This window comes from Buteo buteo, chromosome Z (assembly GCF_964188355.1).
Source record: "Buteo buteo chromosome Z, bButBut1.hap1.1, whole genome shotgun sequence".
In the NCBI taxonomy this organism is placed as follows: domain Eukaryota; kingdom Metazoa; phylum Chordata; class Aves; order Accipitriformes; family Accipitridae; genus Buteo; species Buteo buteo.
In genome coordinates this window covers 39788708-39814029 of record NC_134204.1, presented here as the reverse complement: position 1 = coordinate 39814029, position 25322 = coordinate 39788708, and the positions used below count along the sequence as shown (strand labels likewise).

The 25322-nt window shown below is 39.2% G+C and overlaps 1 protein-coding gene across 3 annotated transcripts; it reads right to left on the bottom strand.

Moving 5' to 3' along the window:
* Nucleotides 1-176: 176 nt before the first annotated feature.
* CARNMT1 (carnosine N-methyltransferase 1) lies at nt 177-25303 on the bottom strand. 3 transcript variants are annotated; one of them, XR_012649060.1, is made up of 9 exons: nt 24818-25303; nt 20678-20873; nt 19511-19674; nt 12117-12257; nt 6657-6835; nt 3879-3992; nt 2871-2974; nt 1778-2583; nt 177-1667 (listed from the first exon to the last, which is right to left on the bottom strand). XR_012649060.1 is itself a non-coding variant. In XM_075021003.1 (8 exons), the coding sequence occupies exons 1-8, from the start codon at nt 25174-25176 to the stop codon at nt 2482-2484; spliced, it is 1359 nt and encodes a 452-aa protein (XP_074877104.1). In that variant the 5' UTR covers nt 25177-25303; the 3' UTR covers nt 177-2481. The 3 variants fall into 3 exon arrangements, 1 of the variants encoding a protein (XP_074877104.1); XR_012649061.1 differs by having other exon boundaries at nt 177-2583; nt 3883-3992; XM_075021003.1 differs by having other exon boundaries at nt 177-2583.
* Nucleotides 25304-25322: the final 19 nt, after the last annotated feature.

The window sequence follows — 25322 nt, the reverse complement described above, 5'->3', positions numbered from 1 at the left end:
AGATCAGTCGTACGGCAAATTTCAACATCCAAGAAAAATCTAAGTCCATGACACACGCTGAAAACGGTGGGAAGTTCACGATTCCCCTTCGTACCTTCATAACTGATGTAAATAAAAATATGGGACACGTTACGCATTTGTCAAACTTGCTCCATAGAAAGAAGTATTACACTGAAGATTATGCAGCATTTTATTTTACTCCCGATACCACGTACAGTTTAATAGTTTACATGGTCTTGGCTTCAGCTGATACAACACCTTAAGCGTTTTACCCCCATGTATACAATTGACTAGAAGAATGTGATCACATTCAATAATACATGGTCATCCCTGCACATAAAACTACAAGTGATGAATTTAGAGAACTCATAAATAGGACTGCAGGTAAATCACTACTCACTCATACAGCTTATTCACAAGATTACTCTGCATTACTAACTCTTAATGCAACTGTTCTAATTTAAAAGGAGAACAGTAGGGAAAACCAGCATTTTCTACATTAGAAACAGAAGCACATCACTATATACCTGACATAAGTAAATAAAAACATATTTTCCAAAAATAACACAAAAATGGCACTTGTGACAACATGGGGTGGGAAAGAACAAAACCACCAGAACAAAGGATATTGACATTCAACCAGAAAGCAAGATTTCGATTGCCTATTTGTGAAAAACGAGAACACCACAGTGCAAGTGTAACTACAGACTGGGTAGGAGGCAGAAACTGGGCAATATTACAGATAGATACACTACCCAGCAACAGCATAATTGACATTCACCTAACATCCTATTTCAAGGAGCTTGAAAATCAAGTAAAATACTAATATTCTATCTAAGGAAAAAAAAAAATCAGAATGAAAGCAAAGAATCACAAAGTCCCTCAAAATATAAACAGCACAATAAGGAACTTAAAGCAACTTTTTTTTTCCCCCTTAACTTCAGGTGTGCAAGGGCTTTCATTTTTAATCTACTTGTTGCAATGGCAGTGTTTCAGCTTTAAACACATTTTTCTTGGAGCACGGTAGAACTTTGACAGTTCTTTTATGGAGCTAAATCTTGGTCGGCCACTTTTAGAAAGAAAAGAGAATTCAAGTAAGACTACTTTAAACAAAGCTCTAACTGAAAACCTTCTGTAGACAAGAAGCCTTTATTCTCAGTAAGGATTCTCAGCAGAAAGGGGCACAATACTGAAAGATACCCAGGCATGTGTTCTCTCACACAGTGTTGAAACTATATAAAAGAAAAAAGTTTGTGTTTTCCCTCCTTGCAGACTTTCAATTTAGGAACAAAGGCACAAATTTCTGGCCTTAATGGGAAAAATCCAAAAGCCAGTAACAGATCTATTAAAGAGATGCGATTGGGACATCACCATGAAAAAAGGGACTAGAAATAATGGGAAACAAACAAGCTATTGTCCAGTGCCATTATGACCAAATATGAAAAAACCTTAATTCCTTATCATGATGTTTTATATTTTAAAGAAATTTTTTAAAGTGGATGAAAATGGCACTTAAGCTAGCCAACAAAATGGCTAACATGACACCTCCTCTCAGCACAGTGATTATTAATTAATGTTTTCTCATGTACATAACTTCTAAGTGACAGAAGATTCAGCCTCTTGTATGGTATCACAATTTGCAGATTAAATATTCACCTAAGCCACATCTGCCAGGAAAAAAAAAAAAAACATTAGGAAAAGGAACCAAGAAGCCAAAGTCACAAGGGTAAACAGATCAGTCAAAATTGGTGTTATTCCGTAACTGAGGTTAACATACCAGAGGCTTCCCTGTGACGTGCTGCTTTTTCTTCACTCAGTATTCTGCCTTCACATAGTATTTCAAATTGCCTATAGGTTTTGTGTTTTGATTAAAGTGTGAATAGTGGTACAGTCAAAGATTACAATTTGTATAATAATCTACTTTATTTCAGTTCCAGAGAAAATGCTCGAACAGTTCTGATGGCTATTTTATCTATCAAGAATAATTTTATCACTTTCCAACCATTTCAGACTTCATAATTTTAAGTATAGGTTTAGAAATATTTCTCTAAATGTGACACAGCTAGTACAGTAAGCATCTCTATGCATTCCTAAAATCAGAAAGTAGAAAAAAGAAAATAATTATAAATCTATGAAAAGTGAGGCAGCATATGCAGAGAATTAGCCTAGGTATGCCAAACATTAGTATTTATTCTCAAGAAAACTTTTTTTGCTCTTATTTTTAATGCATTCCAAAGCACGAAGACAGTGTATGTGATCATTTCCTCCCCTGTTTTCACAAGTATATTACAAATACACATGGCATTGTACATGTCTGGATAGCAACAGAGATATTAAGAAAATAGACACTATCTAAATCCTATTAGGAATAAGAAGGCACCACTGATTCGAGGTTGTGTCCAGACATCACCCAGTCCATTTTATTCTCATTTCTAGCTTTCAAGCCATCATTTTTTTCTGATTAACCTATTCAGACCACTTTTATTCTGGTTTTCTCACCACAAACAACACGCATTCATAGTAGTATTTCATCATGGAGAGTTCATTCACAGTGTAAGTTGACAGTACAGATTCTTTCTCCACCTGAAAAAAAACCCCAGCAGTTTTCAAAACACCTTCTCTACAAGAATTACAGAAGTTTCTCTTAATAAGAAAGAAATTGCTATATACTTACTAGATTTCAAGGCTCATCTATACGTTTTAAAAAATGAGGAGAGCAAATAATTTGCAACACAAACATTTAATTCTCCTAGAAGTTATAAGTATATGCCATTATGTTGAGCTAAATTTAAGGTAAGGGTTTATTCAAAGCAGTTTATCTAGTTTATACCAATACTACTTACTTATTGCAAACTACAGTGTCTTCTTACCTCTATATGGAATCCATATTGCAGTATAACATTTTTTATATCCTCGTAGCTTAATTCTATAGAAAGTTCATTTCCCAAGTTTTCGAAGTGGTACAAGAGGGGACCTAGAGTACAAAGATACAAGGGAAATGGCTATCAAAAAGACAAAAATGTTTTAAAAATCAAAAGCACACACTGAAAGTCCAAAGAATGCTTATAGCTAGACTCACATATTCAAATACAGACAAAAGAACACAATTCCATCACTCAAATATGATTTTTATAACAAATTTCAGAATCAATGCAAAATGAAAACAAATTCGTTCAGCTGCTTATTCAACAACAGTCTCATTTCTTACCAAACTGTTTTCTGAATCTTAAAATTTCTCCAGTCTAGCATCACTGCTGTCTCTATAAACAGAAGACAGGACATACTGTGGCCTACACTCAGTAGCTCGCTTGACTGGCCAGGACTTGTGTAGTGACTGACTGACCAGTGACTGACCAGTTTCTACCACCCAAAATGTTTAACTCCTGAGTTTTGTCTGCCATTCCTTCACCATGGAAGACTTAAATTGTCTCTTTTCTTTTGAGCCAAGGCATAGATAAATCTCATTCCCAAAGCTTCTGCTTAGAAGCACAGTACAAATTAGACAACAGACTAAGAAAAAAATGCAAGGATGTATTTACACGCAAAACAAGTCCTGTTTTCTTAGAAAAAGAGCAAAAAAGAATACAGGACACTACATTTGCCAAATAACAAATGTTTGATGCATGAATGCAAAACCTGCCACTGGGAAAATTTCATTCTCTATTTAAAAATCACATGGTGTTGACTTGATTGTAACTAGCATACACCTGGACATATTCTGAACACATCTGAGGTAACTTCCAAGCCCTAGATGTTTCTAGCTCTACAGAGTTTTCAGCACAGACACATTCATCCCCACAACTCTTTTCAAGTACTAGGTGCCTGTTACATGATCAAACAAGCCAGGGCTAGCAGAAAGAGAGGTTGGTCACACTTGCCTACATTTATCCATATTCCTCCAGGCTTTAGTATTTTCCATATAGTATCAATGTAATCAATAACATTATGTGCTGTATCTATGAAAAAGCAAGTCGCTATGCAGTCCCATGTATCTGCATAAAAAGAGCAAAGTATACAGAGATTAGTTTCAATGTCTCTACCCCGTAAAAGTTCATAATTGAACTTTTTTTGTTTACATTTGTATTGTTTATATACTCGGCATGTATATTTATTTATGCATTTTATAAAATTATTCATATGTAAATATTATAACACATTTTATATAAATGAAGGCCCAAGTATGCTGTTACTCACCTGTCCTATGAACTTCATTACCACAACTGTTAAAAATACAACTACAAAAATAGTGATTTTCAGCCTCTCTAGTTAATACCTAGGGCACTACAAGTCTGTACACTAAAGTGTACTTTCACAAACCACATAGCTTTAAAACATTTTATTCAGTATCTGAGTATTTCTCTAGCTGTTTTTTACCACTTAATTTAACACGCAGAATCTTTCAAAGTCTACCTTTTAAAGCATGTTTTCCTGTTTTTCTCTAAACATGTATCCTTGAAATGGCAAAAGTTTTGTGTAAATAAAAAAATTAAACTCAATTTATGCCAGTATCAAAGGTTCTAATGTAAGACAGAACCTTCAGAAAATTAAGTAACTGTTAAGAAAAGCTCCTGCAAGAAAGTTTCTTGAAGTCTAGCTGCACAATAAGTGGCAGATCAATAACTATATAATCCTGGTGAACAATGGCTATGGGTCTAATAGGGACAGAAAGGTGGAAACAGAAAATAGCTGTCTCAGGTGATAATCCAATCCTGTGTAAGGAAGAAATTGTGACTCCTAAAAAGCCATATATTAGAATATTAGACTACATATAAAACAACTGGGTAAGTGCTACCCTTGATCAAATCCCGAATATGCAATTGGTAGAGTAGGCATAAATAAGATAGTCTTCTACAGGTTAATTCAACATTAGGTTAGTCATAAAACATTACTTCATAGCTGCAATGAGGACAGCACAACTAACCTGGTATCACAAAAAAAAAAAAAAAAAGGTTATTTGTACTGACAGAAGTCTCAATCTTTGATAATTATCATGTCCATAACATGCTTCTGAAATATTTACTATTGACAGTCACTAAGTATATATTTTTTTCATTTGTAATTTGCTACTACTGAAACAGTTTACTTTGCTTTTACAACAGGAAATAAATTAACAAAAAAATACTCATGTTTCTATTTTTTATACTGAAGAAGAGAAGTGACAAGTTACATTGTTCCCTCTGTAGCTGTATTAGGTTTGTGTGGCAAGGTTTTGGTAGCGGGACGGGACGGGGCGGGACGGGGCGGGACGGGACGGGGGGGGGGGCTGTACCAGGGGTGGCTTCTATGAGAAGCTGCCAGAAGCTTCCCCCATGTCCGACAGAGCCAAGGCCAACCAGCTCCAAGACGGACCCGCTGCCGGCCAAGGCTGAGCCCATCAGTGACAGCGGTAGTGCCTCTGGGAGAACAGATTTAAGAAGGAAAAAAAGTTGTGGCGGCACAGAAACTGCAGGCACAGAGAGGAATGAAAACATGTTAAGAGAAACAGCCCTGCAGACACCAAGGTCAGTGAAGAAGGAGGAGGAGGAGGTGATCAAGGTGCCAGAGCAGAGATTCCCCTGCAGCCTGTGGTGAAGACCCTGGTGAGGCAGGCTGTCCCCCTGCAGCCCGTGGAGGTCCACGGTGGAGCAGATCTCCACCTGCAGCCCAGGGAGGACCCCACGCTGGAGCAGGTGGGTTCCCGAAGGAGACTGTGACCCTGTGGGAACCCCGCGCTGGAGCAGGCTCCTGGCAGGACCTGTGGATCTGTGGCGAGAGGAGCCCACGCTGGAGCAGGTTTTCTGGCAGGACTTGTGACCCTGTGGGGGACCTGCGCTGGAGCAGTGTGCTCCTGAAGGACTGCACACCGTGGAAAGGACCCATGCTGGAGCAGTTCGTGAAGAACTGCAGCCCGTGGGAAGGACCCACATTGGAGAGTTTGTGGAGAACTGTCTCCCATGGGAGGGACCCCACGCTGGGGCAGGGGAAGAGTGTGATGAGTCCTGCCCCTGAGGAGGATGAAGCAGCAGAAAAATAACGTGTGATGAACTGACCATAAACCCCATTCCCTGTCCCCCTGTGCCGCTGGGGGGGTTGGTAGAGAATCCAGGAGGGAAGTTGTGCCCGGGAAGAAGGGAGGGGTGGACAGAAGGTGTCTCAAGATTTAGTTTTATTTCTCATTACCCTACTCTGGTTGATTGGCAATAAGTTAATTCTCCCTAAGTTGAGTCTGTTTTGCCCGTGACAGTAATTGGTTGAGTGATCTCTCCCTGTCCTTATCTCGACTGATAAGCTTTTCGTTATATTTTCTCTCCCCTGTCCAGCTAAGTTGGAGTAAGAGTGATACAGCAGCTTTGGTGGGCACCTGGCATCCAGTCAGGGTTGATCCACCACAGTAACATCACTTTTCTAGATCAAGTAAACCTTTCCATGATACTACTATGCTGTCTTACTCTAAAAGGAGCTACTGCAACAAAGATCTGTTAGACAAGGAGGTATCCACATTTTGTTATAACTAAGAAGAAAAGCTGATTTGTACTAGGAAAATCTTAGTACAGTTAGTACTTTTTGCTTAATGCTTATAAATACAGTTCCCTTCTATTTGTAATCATTAACTGTCCTGTAACAAATACTCTGACAATGCAGTTACATGGGTAGCCTAGAAGTTTGCATTTACTCACTGCACTCAGAATATATTTCTTGAAAATCCCCTGCTGTCATAGAGAAGTTTGAACCAGAAGGAAGACTGTGAGGATCAACATCAGGGAAATAAATTGGACGTATCTGATCAGCAGATCTTCTGTTATTGCTAAACTGATGAATCCAGGGATAAAGCTTACATGAGTTAATTTCAGAGCATCTGCAAAATACAGAAATCAGCACAATTCAGTTTCAACTCATTGCTTATCTATTATCTATAAATGTAGGAGTCAAAGACTTTCACCAACATCTATTGTTTTGTTGATAAAGTTCTTGCAAAAGCTACATGTTTTCTAAAGGACTTTTATCTAGTTCATCACATTTCACACTGCCCGTCAATTTATGAACTGATCGAAAACCCAATTCTACTCTTGACACACAAATTACCACCATAAAATAACTGCTTTTTTTAATTTTAAAATTTTCTTTTGCCACTTTTTTACCATTTTCCCTAACTTATTTCTCCACTGAAAAGAAAATGCACAAGATTCTTCAATAAGATTAATGAAATTTATGATTTAGTATGTTCAGTAAAGCTAAGCCTTTCTGAATGATTTTTCTATTAAAAAAAAGAAAATTAGTAACATTAGTTACATGAATTTTATTGGAAACATTCGTTCTCATTCTAGACTTTTCTGAACTATACTAGTAAGGGTTTTGAAGCACAGCAGAAAAAAAGCATTTTTCAGATGCTAACTGAAAGGATTCTTTTAAATTTCAATAAATAAATTCCATTTTGCAAAGCATAATAGTTTTGCACTGGATGTCATTTTAAGTTAGTGACATCTGGAGTGCTGCAATTATGCCAAGTAAACAGGTCTTTGTAAAATAAATTTGTGGGTTGACATAACCAACTAAGTCAACTCTTACTTTACAAAGTGATAAAATACAGCATTAGAGTATAAAAAGCAGCTTTTCCCACAGTTTTAAATTAAAAAACGAAGCCATTTTCTTTCAGAGACAACAGAGGACACATCCATCCCATAAACATGTATCGCCAAACCCTTCATAAAGTGCAAACTCTACCAGGTTATAGAACATGCACTCTTTTGGCTGGTGGATAGAAAACATCTGTAGTCAAGTCTTTGAAATAACATTTGTTACCTTCTTCATGTCATACTTATATTTCATTTTATCAGTAAAAAAAAAAAATACAAAACCAACCTGTATTTGAGCAGCAGTATACTGCGCTCATTAACTGCCTCTATATAGAATGAATAAATAAATAACAGATATCTGCCGTCAATTAAAGGGAAAAAAGCAGGGAAAAAACCTTATAACATTGGTAACATTTTATTCAAGAAAGGCATTTCTATTTTGGTTAAAAAACAAAACAAACCAAACAAAAAGCCACCCCCCCAAACAAACAACACCCCCTCAACAACAACAAAAAAACCCACCCCAAAACCCCCACATTGGCCAGCAAAAGTTGTGTTAACTATTCTAGCATTCTCCTTATGTTCCCAGTCAATCTGTATCATCCTCAGAACATTTTTCTTTAACAATGAAAATTCACCCAAAAGCAAGGTAAAGAAAGTAAGAGATCCGAGCAGATTAGAAAGGAGGGGTTTTTTTCCCCAGCTATAAGGGAACACACACATCCCTGTATTTTTTTTTTCTCAGCACAAAATATATTCTTGTAGACTTTCGAGCAGTCCCCAAAAGAATTCCAAATTTAATATAAAAGACCGATCCCTCTCCATATTCAAGCTCTAAAATCTTCCTTTCCAGCTTCAGTAACTTATACTTCAAAACTAAGTACTGCAGTCCTTCACAATTCCATCCTTGCAACAAAAGATGAATGATGTAAGTTATGTTGTAAAAATTTAACATCTTCAGCTAGGTGTGACACACTTCAGTATTTCCATAGGGGCAGGGCATTTACTGTTCAACATTCAGTCAAAAAGACAGTTCTGGAAAAGATGGGTAGGTCAAATGCTACTTCTGACCACAGATTTAAAGATAAAATGCCTAACTGTTTTCATCGCAAGGCATTCATGGACATGCAACAAATACAGTTAAGCAGCCTTCTCAAATGCCAAGATTTATCTGAAATTACATTCTCCCCAGAAAGTAAGTATTAGCCAATTATTAGCATGAATTCTACTGGTCTTAATTAAAGCTTTTTTAAACTAACCCTGCTCTGGCTTGGCTACAAAGTGATTTTCTATTACTTCAACTGAACTTTCTCAAATATTAGTAGGTTGCTACTGAACAGCTGTTGGACCACGGCTACAGACCACATGCTCTGAATCTCCAGCTGCAGAAAACAAGAAGTCAGCAACCACCTGCTCCAGTCTCCTCCACACAGATACCACCCTAGTATTGTTTCCCCTCCTGTCAGATGTCAAAGGGAAGTAACATATGACCTGTGGTTCTAGACTGCCTGAAAACTTTGGTATGCTTTCCAGAGCCAGGACAACAGATTATGCTTTTCAGTTTTTTCTCTTCCAAAACATATAAGAAATGAAGCGTGTCTCTACATCACCAATGATCACCTCTGCCATCTGTCATATTCAGAACTCATGTAAACACTAGAAAAATACAGCAGCAGTTAAGAACCTTACCCATACAAGAAAAAGCACAATTTCCCATATAAGGACTGCAGCAGCCTTGAAGCCATTGTAGCTTAACTACTGCAGGGTCACTTTGTTTTCAAATTAGAGCTTCCTCAATTGAATGATGCACTCTAATTTCAAATACAGTGACCACAGTTATGCTTTGACGCACTCTCTACATACCATGCTGTGCAACTTTATCCACAGTAACAAAAGTTCACAATTTAAGAGAATTATACCACTTCACATACAGAAGACTTAAGTCACTGTGCCACATCTAGGAGCCCACTGCAGTAGTTTGCTGGACACTCAAGACAGTACTTTGTCTTCCTAAAAATAAACCAAGGTCAAAGAAAGAAGGTATATCCAAACTAAGAACATTATCAAAATCCTCATGGTTTTATCAACTGAAACCAAAAATTAATTAAATTAAAACTGTAGTTAAAAACTAATTTGCAAAATCCTTCTTTCTTACCACTCTTCCGGAACTGGTATCTTCAGCTCATATTGATCATTGCTGTTTCTTCCAGTTCCAGGAAGGCAAACATCCATTTCAGAAGGCTAACTGCAAACAGCCACTTAAGACTAAAAAGAAAGACCCAGAAGTCCCTAACACCTTCTTAATAGACATTCCAAGCCCACAATTAGATGTGGCAGAAAGGAATGCTTGGACTTCAACTGAATTGACTGAAATTCAGAGTCACATTAGCAGTATTCTCTTCCATGCTAACAAGGAACTTGTAACTGACAATTCGCCCAGTAAAGATCAAGATTACAGCAGCTGAGCAACGCTCAATTTTGCTGGCTAAAATCTAATACTGTTAGCAAATCTCATGCAACTACACCTTTCCTAAATATCTTATATAAATAGGAAACACCACATGAGCATTAGATGCTAAGAATGATTACTATCATAAGCTAAGCATGGATTTTCAGGAGAATTCCACACATAGGCCAAAACTTCATTATTTAAGGAAGACAAAAAAACATGTCATCAGAGGTAGCTAGGGGTGAAGTTAACTTTCAGGTTTGAACAGCTATGACAGCTGATGAGTGCTCCCAAAGATGGCAAATGAATACTTGTATGCTGCTTTAAATAGTTTCAGAAGTTCCAAAGAGCGTAAAAACCAGCAAGGCTGTATAGCTAAGGACAAGAAGAATGTGATGCCTTTTCGGTAGCTGCAAGCTTTAGATCAGCTCAACTGTAATACACAATTTCACCACCAGATGAGTCATTGTCCTAGTTTCAGCTGGGGAAGAGTTACTTTTCTTTCTAGTAGCTGGTATAGTGTTATGGTTTGGGTTCAGTATAAGAATGTTGATAACACTGAAGTTTTCAGTTGTTGCTAAGTAGTGTTTAGACTAAGTCAAGGATTTTTCAGCTTCTCATGCCCAGCCAGCAAAAAGGCCTGGAGGGGCACAAGAAGTTGTGAGGGGACACAGACATACAGATGACCCAAACTGGCCAAAGGGGTATTCCATACCATATGATGTCATGTCCAGTATATAAACTGTGGGGAGCTGGCCTGGGGGGATCGCTGCTTGGGAACTAACTGGGCATCAGTCAGTGAGTGGTGAGCAATCGCACTGAGCATCATCTGTTTTGTATATTCCAATCCTTTTACCATTATTGTCATTTTTTTATTGTTATTAGTTTCCTCCTTTGTTCTATTAAACTGCTCTTATCTCAACCCATGAGTTTTACTCCCCCCCCCCCCCATCCCACTGGTTGGGGGGTGAGTGAGTGGCTGCGTGGTGCTTAGTTACCAGCTGGGGTTAAACCACAGCTGTCATTTAAGAATGACATAAGAAAAAGAACAAATAAACCTCTAGCAAGTATCTGTTTTCATCACACTGACCAAATACTGTTTTAAGCAGACATGCAGCAGCTGTAATAAACAGTGTTTCCCCCTTGTTTTTGAACAGTAAGCTATAATAGATTTAATACCCTCACAGTCTGGTGTGGACAATCAGTCCACAAACAGGGCTCCAAAACATCATGATAATACCAAATACAAGCCAATAGTTTAGGTGTTTTCAGTGAAGGTGTATCGTTTCAGATGGAAGAATGAACTGGCAAATTCTGTCTCTCTCAACCTGGTACCAACTCCCCCAAAAAACAAAACACCGTCTCAGACCTCTTTCATACTTGCCCACACATAGTCTTCCCACCTTCTTTCTGAAAATGAACAATTGAATTTGCTGCCTTCTATCCTCTCTAATAAGTTCATTATAAAACCAGTAATTTCTAATTTAGGTGACAGAATACCAAATACAGAAATGTCACTCAAAGTTGAACCTATAAAGCAAGATTTACTACCTTCAAATTTAGTACTTCAGCATTCATTGCAGAACTATTAACTCTATTATTTTAGCCACTTGCTTAAGAAGTGGTTCAGCATGCTTCAGTGGTTTGTTTTTCATGTCAAAACAGTGCCTAAAATTTTAGCATGGAATGTAACACTTTCTTTAACGAGATTCCTCTGTTACTAATCACCAACACTAAGTACCATGCATATATTAACTAGCCTATATTTGACACCAGTGAGATAGGCATGCATTTTACAGAAACAGATGTGAAATAAACCATAAAACCTATTCAAGATTATGCAGAAAATCTGTGGTACAATCTAGAGATTTTAAGTCTCATAACTTAAAAGCCATGCTTCCTGCTATAATTTTAATGACTCGGATAAGAATGGTTTCCTCCCCCCTTTATCCCACTGATTATTTTTTTTCATTAAAACATTCTATGAGTGGTTATGTGTGTCCTGTGTTAAGACTTACAAATCTGTTCTTGTAAGTTCTATTTATTCAAGTTTTTCTCATTTATAATTTTGCCTCCCTAGGTTTCAATCAGCAAGTAAAACATAAGCTATGTACCTGTTGAGTACAAAGTTAGAAGAAAAGAGCATAAAGAGGCTCCATTCATTTCCTTGGCAAGCATAACCGAGCATAGCTATTTCCCACGCCAATCTACCTAGCCCAGCACCAGGTACCAGGATATTAACTTTGGAGAAATCCCTGCAACAGAACAAAAATAATAGTTAAGTCTTTATCTGATACCTCTTAACAAAACTTACAGAGGTCCAGTAAAACATTTCCCCCCACCATATACTTAGATATTATAATGTATTTCCTGTATGACTTTACTTTTTAAATGCAAACTGAGCTAGTTCTGATGAGATAGGTTAATTGTGCAGTCAAAACAATTCACAGAAATGACCCATAAGAATATATACAACCCTCATTCAGAATACAGAGCACAATTACAAAACAGTTATTTTCCTGAACACTTTTACAGTTATCAAGCTAAAAATCTCTTAAGTGAATCGAAGAACGAACATTATCATATAGCACCATTTATTTTTCTGTGAGGCTCACTGATAACTAGTAAACATTCTAGAAATCTTCTTGGTTACATCACATGAAAAATAAACAAGTATTTCGACATCAGAAACACAAAACAAGCAAAACTTCCATAAGCTGATGAGCAATTCAGACTTTAAAAACCTTAAAGTAGTTACCTTCTCAACAACTGTGGGTTTTACATATGCTGCTCACAGATTTCACTGAAGCACATTAAGTGACATAAGATTTCCTAGATCAAAGTACATTGCAGCTCTCTAACCCTTCAGTTCCCATAATTAAGTATCAAGCTGAAGACAACCAGCAGAAGATGTCTGGCAGGGTGTGTTTACTGAGATACCTAGAAAAACCTCTCCCATCTTCCAAGTTCAGCAACTAATAAAGAGAACTAAGAATCTCAAAATTTTCTCCTCTTCCAGGCAGAAAAGGCAATATATACTTATTCTAACCATTAGACTTCCATCACAATGCAATCAAACCTTCACTCATAGACCAAGACACTCCCACAACAAACTGAAAATATATGTAATCTAAAAAGAAATAATTTTTCAGTTTCCAGTCATGAACAACACTTCATCATTTCATATACCAAAAAACCAAGTGTGAACACTCAAAGACTACCCTCTCTTTTGTATGTAACCTCCAAAGACAAAACATACATTTATCAATTTATAGGCAACTAAATGAAGGAAGCCACAATCGGCACTTCCAAACATGATGAAAGCAAGCAGAACACAAAGCCCGTGACTACATAAAAATTCAGGATGCCAAAAAGGGTTCGAAAGAGTTAGCATGTTGCATAAGCATGAGGATGAGTGAAGGAGTTATGTAAATTCTGAAAAGTAGTACATTTCTGAAGACTATTACCCAAAACCAAAAGAAAGCATTATTATTTTCTGAAGGTCACACAAACTAGCAAAGCAGTTTTAACAGTGCCTTTTGGTTTCTGGCTTAATCATCTAATTAATGAAACCTCCCAAATGGAAAATCAAAGTTCTTCTCATTCCTGATTTTCATTTCCATTCCATTATACTTTCAGATTCTTTGTTTTTTTATTATTATTATTATGTTGATTGGCCAGCCTCCTCTCCCCACAGCTATTGGGTTGATAGGCCAATGTTTTTATGAAATTATGATATTATCGTATTGATTACATTGAATATTATTATACCAATTAACAAGAAGCAGGAAATCAAGACTTTGCTATCACTTAAGAGCACTCCTGTGAAGCAACGGTTCTCCTTATCTCTTCTAGAAGGAAAGCCAGCAGAAAGCTAGCCAGGAAGTCCTACTGAAAAAAGAAAGATTAATTCAGGGGAAAACTACTTGCTCAAGATGAAATTTTTGACAATAGGGACCGAGAAGGAGGAGGAAGAAAATCCACTTTCTGGAAGAAGCTAGAAAAACCTCAATCTTACAGCTTTTTCTATTTGTAGTGGTACGCTGTTACTCCAAATGCATTTCCAACCTCATCTATTTCTTCATTTCCTTACAATTTATTTATAAAATATTTAGGCTAGCTCTACACAGGTTTTTGCACCCCTATGTGGACATTTCTATAATGAGGGTGTTGGAAAGACTTATGCCACTTCAACATTATCACATCTTGATTAGAAAACACACTTTTCTTAAAACAACCTAATAACTAATAGCTATGCAGGGCACCTTTATTCATCCTAAAACAAGATAAAGCCTCTAACAGTCAAGTAAGTTGATTTTAAATTGCCTGTAATTCTCTTCCATCTTTTTACTTCACAATAGAAAGCTTTTCTATCTCTCAACTAATTTTCCCAATTCTCTCTTAGGAAATAGTTGATTTTAACTGCACCTTCCTTTGCACCTTTATTAAGGGATTGAAGTCTGCCTGGAAACTTGTTAGCAATTTAATTTATATCTATCCTCTTCATAAGAGTTGCTAGGGTCTGGTGCTGGTCACCAACTTCATTTCAGCATACAGAACACAGCTAACAATACAATATAATCAAATCTGAGTCCACTAACATTGACACTAGCCTTCCAAAATGGTTTAAGAGTATTTTTTTTAATCTATAATACCAGAAACGAGGTAAGTGGCAAACCTACTGCATAACAAGTGGTGACTGTTGATAGTGTCCTGCTATCAAAAAAAAAAAAAGCTCAAATACCTTTTACTTTTCAAGACTTAAAAGGAATTTGGTGACAAACCATTTATGAATTTCAAAAAAGTTAAGGTACAAAACCAGTGGTAGTGGGAGCATGCCGATGCACTGTATTATGCTAATTTTTTAATCCTTAGAACAGCTAAGAATTTTTAATTGCACAGAAACTGCTTTTTTAATGACTACAGTCATAAGATAATTTAGGGGTCTAGAAAAACCTGCTTTCCTTTGGTGGATATGCAATTGCTGCAGTAGCAAAAGACAATTACAAAAACATCCAAGACTGTGATAACTGATAATAGCCGAAGGTCACCTACAGTGAAACTAGTCTTGAACTAGCCAGCAGCAGCAGGATTTCTATGACACAGATCTAGCACTGGCTAGGAACTTAAATAGGTATCCAACAAGTACCCATTAAAAACCTGTGGGGCAATAGGGAAGAAATATTGGCCTATCAACACAACAGCTGTGGGGACAAGGAAGGGGCTGGCCAAAAAGAAGGGAAGAGGGCTGCATGGTACTGTTTGGCCGAACTACTGAAACTGCAGCAGTCTCTTAAAAAGACAGTGGAGAAGTATCAGAAACAACTAAAATCTGTCATGCCATTATTGTACTGCATTTTGCAGTGTGATTTATTTTCAGCTTTTAGAATTTTAATGCCATTAATGAATTTTAAGTTGGTGTCCTTTTTTAAAGGGAAAAAAATATACATTATAAAAATAGAAGCTTCTTACTTTATGCCTATTGTGCTTTAACAAAAAAAATGATGGTGCTGAAGGGGTAAACTGAATTTCAGTAAAAGAAAAATTAGTGTGTGTGATCAAACACAAACGTCATTTTCATAAACTAAACACTGCAATTCAATGTTATCTAATGATAAGAAGTGATAAGAAACATACAGCCCATACACAGAAGATCAGTGGAAATATCAGCATAGAATCACACTGTGGGACACCTTCTTTCCTGATGTCTTTGTTATCTCTCTAATGTTTGTAAATTTAGATAGTGAACAGATGCAATTCTCAGTATAGTATTTCTCACAATTTTACTGTAATCATATTTTCAGAGAGACAACTACTTATCAAATAAAATAACGAAGGTAGCTATAAAGCACAATCATTTGAAGAGCAATTCTTCTCCAAACTTAGCAGCTGAGGTTTATATACTTTCATGTAAAGACCTGCAAAGCCTTCAGAGGACTGCAGTAATACTGAAGATATAGTTTGCTCTTAAATCCAATGTTTAAAGCAAAGTTTAGGCTAAGTACAATGTTTGACAAGATTAAAAACTCTGCAAGAACAGATGTATTTTAAATGAAGTTAAATAAAATTCATATAAGGCAGAAACTTTATCATCACTATAAATGTGACTGAGCACATGCAAGAAGTATAGCCAAGCTCAGGCTTAGGACTAATAAGCTATGTTTTTCAAATAGAAAGAAAACTAAGCACTGATGATTTCTTTTGGGCTGTCCTGCCAGCATCTTGGAAAATGCAATCAATCGCCGGACAGCATGATAGATTTAAATTTCAAGTTATAGGTGGTTCCAGAGGCCAAGTTAATGAATGAAGGAAAACTTGGAGAGAATACCTAAGTTACTGTTCTTGGACATGGAATGATAGTTAACTAAAAGGTTAACTATTTCTTTGGTTCCTTTTGGACAAGAAGCTGATGATCTTTGCATCCTCTCACATAAGTAGGAAGGGTAACAGTAGAAGTAAAAGAAAATAAAGACAGCAAAATAAAAGGGGAATTAGAAAAAAAAAAAAAACAATATACCGGTATGCTTATTTAGATTGTCAACTTAAAGTTTCCCCATAAAAATGCTTTAATGAACACATTCCATCAAAAAATAAAAATGTACCTATGTTCTACTATTTTCTCCCACAGAAAGCAGTGATCATGGTTCATTCAGATCCAAGAAATCCAAGAAATTTAAAAGGCTTCATCAAAAAGTAGACAATATTATAGACCCTGTGAGATGAAACACAAGTAAATTCCAACATGAATAACACAGGAAGTCTATCAGTTCTTCAGGAAGACCTTATCTCACAGGACTTCACTTAAAACTGCTTTGTTGATCCTACTAACATTCTGTGTTAAGGTGCTAAACAGAAAGAAGGAATTGCTTCTGAAAAGGAATGGGAGGCAGAAACAGCTTGTGCCATTTTATTTTAATTTTAGATGATGGTCTTCAGAAGACTGGACTGAAACACAAGGTAACAGTAGCACCTACTCACAAGACTGTTCTAATTTACAGGTGCTTTCCACCATTGCTTGTATCTTTTCTGCGTCCCAGAAGAGCAAGCATTCAGAGCACTTTTCCTGTTCTTTGCAGACCCAACTGAACCTATACAGGCCAATCTTGCAAAGAGCAACACAAAATGTGCATGCGTGGAGCAAAACATACTTGAATAGTTTCAAAAATTTAAACTCCTTTTTCACATTATTCCAATGCATGGAATCAATAATGTTAACAAATAATGTTAACTAGAAACTGAATGTACAATTCCATTGAAGGCATTAAAAGGTAAAAGGTGACTTGTACTGACAGTTTTAAAATATTTATTTCTCCATCTTTTTCAATGCAAAATACATCTAGACAAAGCTGTTTTCATCACCCAATGCCAACAATACACTTTTTCTCTAGCATTCCCTTCATCATCTCAGGAGACTTCAGCACTCTGTGCTACATAAGGGAACTCTAAAGAAATGCAGAGCTGCACTCTGAGGTTCTATCTACAGGCTGTTTTCCTCCATTAGCACCCACAGTCAGTTCTCTCCGGAGGAAACTTTGTACCCACTATACAGAACAGCCAGAATAACTTCACTACAGTTAGTTCAGGCCCTGTCCATCCCTTCAAACTGAAACAACTGCTCCCCTCCAAAACTGTAAAAAAGGAAACAGATTGACCAGCCAGCTTGCCTTGCCAGGGAAGTTACTTCTCACACAAGGGTGAGGTAGCACTGCCAGTTATGCCTGATAATGCACAAAGAGAACAGGCCCTTCTGAACATTTCTGCTTCTCGCCTCAAAGAGATAAATTACACCAAAGTAGGAGAGCCTCTGGTCACTAGGAAAAAGACTGAGCTGATGATAGTAACGATATGTTAACAAATAAAAGGTTTTACGTAAGTGCTAGGACAGTTCCATAATGATCACACTTTTAAACAGGTATATATGTAATACACATTTTCTAAATAAAAAAATTGTTTCATCTGACAAACTTGAACTTGTAGTAGTGATGTTTGATCTATACACTGATGTTTTGAGATTTCTGTAGTGACAAAAAAACCCCAAACTGGTATTTCAGAGCCATTACAACAGGGACAGAAGCACTGTCACATTAGTTGTGTTTGACAGCAACAAACAGAATTCCTTGTAAAAAAGCACAAAGCTATCAACTTCAGATTCACCCAATCTGTTACCACATGTTGTCTCCTAACACCAACTGGAAGTTTTGAAATAGAATTGATTGATGATAAATGTAAAAGTCAAGACTTTTCAGGTTCAGTCTCGCATCTCTTGACGTTAAGGTACCTCTCTCATAACGAAAATGCTTTAAAAGCTAGCATACAGAGAAAAAGGTGAACTGCTACCTTGAAGATCAGGATGATTACTTTCAAAGCTATGACTTTTTCTACATCTGTACATCAGAGGCACATCAGGTAATCTGTAGTATTTAATTCATTTTTATCTTTAGGGCACTATTAGCACTAAAAACGTTGCAGAAAGTTCACCTTCAGATAAAACACTTTTAGTGGTGCATCCACCTGGAGATAAGTTAGCCCAAAGCAAAAGAGGAAACATCCAACTATGTTCACTCCCATGTTCTGCCACCACTAACAGTCTTTACTAATGAAAAGATGGCTAGTGGAAGATATTTTCAAATTGGTAGGAATGCATTATTAGCAATTACTGAGAAAGAAGGAAACCCACAGTACCACTAAGCTATATCAAACCTAAGTTCTGACCCGTTACATTTATGAGTACAAAGTTTAGATTTTCCCATTATAAGAGTGTTAAGTTTAAACTGAAATGTACTTTATGATGACTAGGCTGACTAAATGGCAGAACCATTAACACATTCTTACAGAAGCAGTACCTTCTGAGATTCTACCAGTATACTCCTAAAGTTACCTAAAACACCCCGCCAATGACTACTTTGGTGGTGTTCACAATCCAATGCAGTTACAAAGCTACCCTCACATAATGCAACAAGACTTTAAGACTTGCCTTGTAACACCTGTCTGAAACCAAGGCTAGAATTAAGTATTTGCAGGGTAAACTCTTAGTGTAATAAAACTGTGCTAGAGGTTAAGAGTCTTATTCCCTCCTTCCACCATGAAGGGCAATACTCATACTCGCTGCTGTCACAAGGGTCCTTCCCTTCATCCGCATGCAGCACACACTCTCTGAGAATCTGCTAACCTGCACACTTTACCGCACTGAGCACAACTGCATTAACTTCACAACTTCCTGAGGTCTCTTACTTGAAAAGTTAACAGATCTCCCGTTACATCAAGCTGCAGGAAAAAAAGAATAAATTATTTCTTGTTTACCTGGTATTCCTCTCTGAAGTTTATGACTATGCTCTTTTCCAACACCTTGTATTAGAAACAAAAACTTTCTTGATTAAAAAGTAAATTCCGCTGCATTCACAATAATTTCTGTATTTTTAAACCCAAGCTTTTCATTACCTGACAAAAACTTGTTAGATTAATGCAACAGCATATGCCCACATAAAAGTAAGTCTGAAAACACTATTACCATCTTTCTTTTGGGAAGTTCTTTACAATTTCACTAATGATTGGCTGGTAGCAGGAGTCTCTCTCAGGCTTTCCCTCTTCACTCCAGTCTCTCACAAATTGCTTCAAAGTGGATTTTAATTTATCCATGTCAAACGTTGAAGCTGGTGTAATCTTCCCTCTTCCCTGATTAAAGTGGGTGGAGGGGGAAAAGTTAGTGGAAAATGTACCAAGTACCTTTAGTCTTGAAAGGAAAAAAAAAAAAGTAAATTATAAACAGACAAAAGCCATGCTATAAGGGCTGTTGGGAGTTTTAGCTGACAAAGCACTTGCCTTTCACTCCTGGGACCAAGGCTCAAATCCAACCTACAATCCCAAACAAATTGAATTTACTGATCTCTGTTTGGCACCCAAGAGACCAAGGTTCCAGATCAAAAAACCAATACATAGTATGGCATAGCAGAGCACAATTGGTAATCCTTATTCAGGAAAGGACCAGGGCTTAGCTAGTGCAGAGGTTGACCTGCTTATCCTGAGAAAAGGATCCCTTTAGGTACTGATAAGGCAACACTGAGAAGCTCACATTAGATCTGCCCATTACTGTTACCTTGCCTGCAGATACCAAAAAAGGACTTCGGTTTCCATCTCTGCCAGTCTTTTAAGTCTGAGAGCATTTTTTTTTATAGATATGCCACACTGAAAGAGTAGGTAAGTAGTGAAAAAGTTTTTAAGGATGAAAACATTAAAAATTCTTGGCCTATCTAAAATTGTAACTGATTTAGAATGCTCAACATGTAATAACCTACAGTAAGACAAACAATACCATTTATGCTTTACATCGTTAACTGAAAAAGTAAGTTTAAAATGTAACCAGGGTAGACCTAGAACTCTGGAGTGAAAAACTGCTTTTTTTACAATAAGTGATTACTGTCATTTGCCAGATTCACAATTAGTTTTCATAAGTATAACTACAAGGACTAACAACAAATAGTTTTATTAAACATCAGCTCTACAAGATGTGAAAGACAAGAGTGAGAAAATGTAAGCAAACATGAAATAAGAAAGGGGAAAATAAAGAAGGTAAAAAGAAAAGACAGTTGGAGGCCTAAAAGTGTGAAAAACAAATGTAGAAAATCTCAAAGCGTACAGAATTTAATTTTGGAGTATGAAAAATTCCATTTTAACATACATCTTCTCCATATTCTTTATTTTCAAACATATGAACGCAGTCATTCACAATGGTCTGTAGTATCTCTTGATTATGGTCAATGCACTTCCGAATCTTGTCAAGGTGAGGAAGGAATTGAGGAAGAAGATTCTGTTGGTTAGGTGGGAGAGATTTAAACTGCCTCTCTGTTCTGTTCACTCGTTCGTGCATATTTGTTCTAAAAAGCAAAAAGTTTAAGGGCTTTAGATATTAAGAAGCAGTACATACACTAAATACAAGTAATTCACTCTTAAGCTACTCTAATTACAATTACTCATTTCTTTAGACAGAGAAAGTGATCAGACTTTGCAATTCCTTACTAGAGAACAAGTTTTCAGTATTTTTTTAGGCAAAATGTTTCTTTTAAGCTTTAGTTCTACATTACTGCTCCACATGCTGCAGTTTAAGAGGAACATTGTTTTCTTCTTGCAGTTTTGTCATCAGCCACTCATTTCCAGCATAGGTGATGGCTATCTTAATACATGGATCTACAAAATTTAATGAACCACCAGCCCTCAAACCCATCAAAACCAGCCAGGTTGTTTCACAAATGCAATTTAAATTGAATGAATAGCTGAATGTTATGGTAAACTTTAGCTAGAGAAATAGTGAGATGTGGAGTGTGAACAGGGATCCTCAGAATCAACTGCTTCTAAAAGAACCATAGAAGTCACAGCTGGACCATACTGGAGTTCTGGCAGCCACACTAAGACACTAAGCTACCTTTTTTTTTTTTCAGCATATTCCCCTCAAGTATGAGTACTGTGAATTTGATCAAGTAACTGATCCAGGCTAAAAATAACTCTTCCACTTCCCCAAAATAGAAGTTCCATAAAAAAGGTGAATCTACTGCCACAAGAGAAAGAGGTCTGGTTTTTTTTTTCTTCTTCCTTCTCCTTACCCAGAACAGTTCTGCTCTCTACCTTGTTCTAGGACTCACCAGGCCTGGCACAAAGCTCGTTTAAGTTGCTAACCCTGAAGAGACCTGTATAGATTTTGCTGGATTTGATTTCTGTCAGTTTAACAAGTCAGGTTGGCTGAGCACAGTCATAAGGACTTGTTACGGGTTTGTGTGACACGGGTTTTTTGGTAGTGGGGGAGGGGGCTGCACAGGTGAGAAGCTGCTGGAAGCTTCCCCAGCTCCAGGTCAGACCCACCTCTGCCCAGGACGAGCCCATCAGGGACAGTGGTAGCACCTCTGGGATGTAACAGATTTAAGAAGGGGAACCTGCTGTGAGTGGGGGGATCGGGATGTGAGAGGAACCCCTCTGCAGACACCGAGGTCAGTGCGGCAGGAGGGGAGGAGGAGCGGGGGAGGAGGGGATGCCCCTGCAGCCCTGGTGAGACGGCAGGCTGTGTCCCCCAGCCCACGGAGGGGAGCGGGGGAGCGGAGGCCCACCTGCAGCCTGGGGAGAGAGAAGCCCACACCGGAGTGGGGGGATGCCCACGAAGATGGCCATGACTCCGTGGGAGAGCCCGCGCTGGAGCAGTTTGTGACTGAAGATCGACACACAGAAACGACCCATGCTGGAGCAGTTCGTGAAGAACTGCAGCCTGTGGGAAGGACCCATGCCAGAGAAGTTCATGAAGAACTGTCTCCTGTGAGAGGGACCCCATGCTGGAGCAGGGGAAGAGTGAGGAGTCCTCCCCCTGAGGAGGAAGGAGCGGCAGAGACAAGGTGTGATGAACTGACCCCAGCCCCCATTCCCCATCCCCCTGCACTGCTGGGGGGAGGAGGGAGAGAGAAACGGGAGTGGGGTTGAGCCAGGAAGGAGGGAGGAGTGGGGGGAAGGTGTTCCAAGGTTTGGGTTTCCTTCTCAGTATCCTTGCTTTGTTTTGATTTGTAGCAAATTAAATTGATTTTGTTTCTTCCCCAAGTTGAGCCTGTCCTTTGCCCATGACCATAAGTGATCCCTCCCTGTCCTTGTCTCGACCCATGAGCCTGCCTTTGTATTTTCTCCTCATCCCACCGTGGCCAGGGCAGGGGAGGGGGGAGAGTAAGTGAGCAGCTGCGTGGTGCTTTGTTACCAGCTGGGCTGAAACCACTACAGGACTGTAGAGAGAGAGGTCACAAGGCCAGGACAAGGGATACTGCCCCTTTTGGCAGCAGCAAATGACTTTATCAGGTCAAGTCACACTGCAGTTTCTTAGACTCAGTGTCAGCATACAGCAGCACAGAGTTGAAAACTAGCCATCAGAGAGTAAGGTGCAACTGCTGCAATTTTAGCTGCAACCTCATTCTGGAAATTTGACCAGTTAATACCTCTAAAATTACATATACGCTACTAAGAAGGGCATGTTCATTGCAATAGCTGCACTGGTTTAAAGTGACATTTAAGAACAAAAACCAGAGAAGGAACAGTAAGAAAAATAAACTCATCCTCTATATAACGCACATCAGCTTAGCTTAGTATCATCGTATTGAAAGTTTTGTCAGAAAAACTCTTTGAACTAATCCTCCACCCTTTCATGTTGAATTGCAACCTTCTAGCAGAATGAATAATTCACTGAAATCAGAAGAACTATGCACAAAGAATGAAGCTAAGTCCATGTATCTCCAGAAGACAAGAACTTTAATCTGGACTCATCTGAAAGCATGCTATTGCCTTATTCATACAGACATTTCCAATTAAATTCTTTTTGACTAGCAAGATATGTAATTTCACTTAAATTCTGAGTTATTTCTTTGAGGCAGAGGTAATTAAATTCTATTTCTGTACAGGAAATTTGAGTCATATCCTTTTGTTATGTGTTTACTTAAACTGAAGTATTCAAAAGCAACCCAGAGTCACAGCTGAGCATGGCTGAGAAGGATGTTCCCAGCTTCTAAGGCCTGAGGATACAGGAGGTGTGCTACCTTTGTGGTTTACCACCTAGTCCCCATCTTTGCTCAAATATGAACTGGAATAAATTACATCTGCTCTGTGTGTATTTTGGCATTTCGCACACCAGTAAATGACACCACTTTTGGAACAACACAACTACATCACCGACGTAAGTGAATTACAGTTGGTTGTTGTGCTAATAGTAATAACTAACATAAAGTCTTTGGTGGAACCAAGTTGAATTAGAGCATTCCGTTTGGAAGAGACATTGAAGTGTCATCTAGACCAACCTCCCACTCAAATATTAGTCCTGGAAAACAACAAGAAAAAACCCAAGACATAAAAAGAGTAAACAGAAGAAATACTCTAAGTATGACCCACTCCTTCCAAGAACCCCACTGTCATGTAAAAATTATGCTTGTTTTACATTGACAAAAATTGCCCAGCACATAATAATGACTCAGATGATTGGGGTTTGACAATTTCGGTATACAAATATGTAGTGTAGCTCTAACCCAAATCTGCTTGCCAAGCCTAGAGTAACAGAAGAGTTTACCAAAATACTGCCAGAGGACTGGACTTTTTCAGCCAGTCCCCTCCACCTCGCTATTTGAGTAACTTTTGTTTCTGATTCCATTCAATGGATTCGGATATAAAGTCGGGTCCCTGTGCCCCTGCCTTAATCTCATTCCTATAAGGCCATCGAGGCCTTTACTGACTCCACCAGTGTCTAGAAAACTAGAGTTATAAAAAAAGGCATCCATTAACCCTATCAACAGGTCTTATCTCTCGTGCAAATTAACACGTCCTTCAGAAACGTCCCCAACAATCGAAACACCGTTTGCACTTCTTTACCAGCAGGAGCTACTATTGTTTTGAGTACTCTACAGCGTCTTAAAGCATTTTATCTTATAAAAAGAGACCTTTCGCACCCTCTTCAGGTGCGTCGTACTTTGAGATGACTTGTGGCTTCTCCCTCCCCCTTTTTATGTTTCCTAGCCGACAAACACACCGAGGCGACTTGGGGCACATTCAGAAAGCAAAGGGGAGCGGAGGTCCCTTCCCGACTCGAGTTTCTGTTCCCCCGTCACAGGCACGGCGCTCCCCGGGGCGTACAGACCGAGGGCGGCGGCCACACGACATGCACGGAAGAGGAAAGAGCTCCGGGATCCCGGCGGGCCGCCCGCGGGGCCGGCGAGCTCCCGACACCTGCGGAGGCAGGTGGGTGCGAGGAGAGAAGGAGGGAGGGAAGGGACGCTCGCCGGGCCCCACGCACGGGGCGGCAGGTCTCGGTTACCCGTAGTATCGGAAGGCGTTGATGATCCTCCGGAAATGCTCCCGCTCCAGCCGCTCCTCCTCCGCCTCCGCCTCCTCCTCCTCCCCGGCCGCCGCGGCCGCCAGCGCCCTCGGCTCTTGCGGCTGTCGCCTGCGCCGCTCGTCGCTCAGCGAGGCCGCCTGCTCCACCTCGGGCTCGCCGCACCCGCCGACCGCGCTCTCTCCCGGCCACGGCATCTGCTCCCGCTCCTCCTCGTGGCCCCGCCGCAGCCCCCTGCGCATCGCCTTGGCCGGCGGATCCCTCTCGCTCGGAGGACGCGGCGGCGGCAGCGGCGGCGGCGGCGGCTGCGCTTTACGGGAGACGGCGCACGTGGCCGACATCCTCGCAACGGCCGCCGCCAACGGTCGCGCCCGGCGCGCACGCTCCCCCGCGCACTTCCGGCGCGGGGTGGAGGGAGGCAGACCGAGGCGCGCCAAGCCCGCCCAGCCAGGCAGGCAGGCGGGGAATATCGCGAGAAGATGGGCGG

Coding starts and splice junctions, on each gene's coding strand:
- CARNMT1 (XM_075021003.1), bottom strand. CDS start 25,176: ATGTCGGCCACGTGCGCCGTCTCCCGTAAAGCGCAGCCGCCGCCGCCG. Junction 3,993..6,656: donor AGAAATATATTCTGAGTGCA/GTGAGTAAATGC, acceptor CTTTTTATGCAG/ATACATGGGACTGCATAGCG. Junction 2,584..2,870: donor AATATGGATTCCATATAGAG/GTAAGAAGACAC, acceptor GTTTTTTTTCAG/GTGGAGAAAGAATCTGTACT.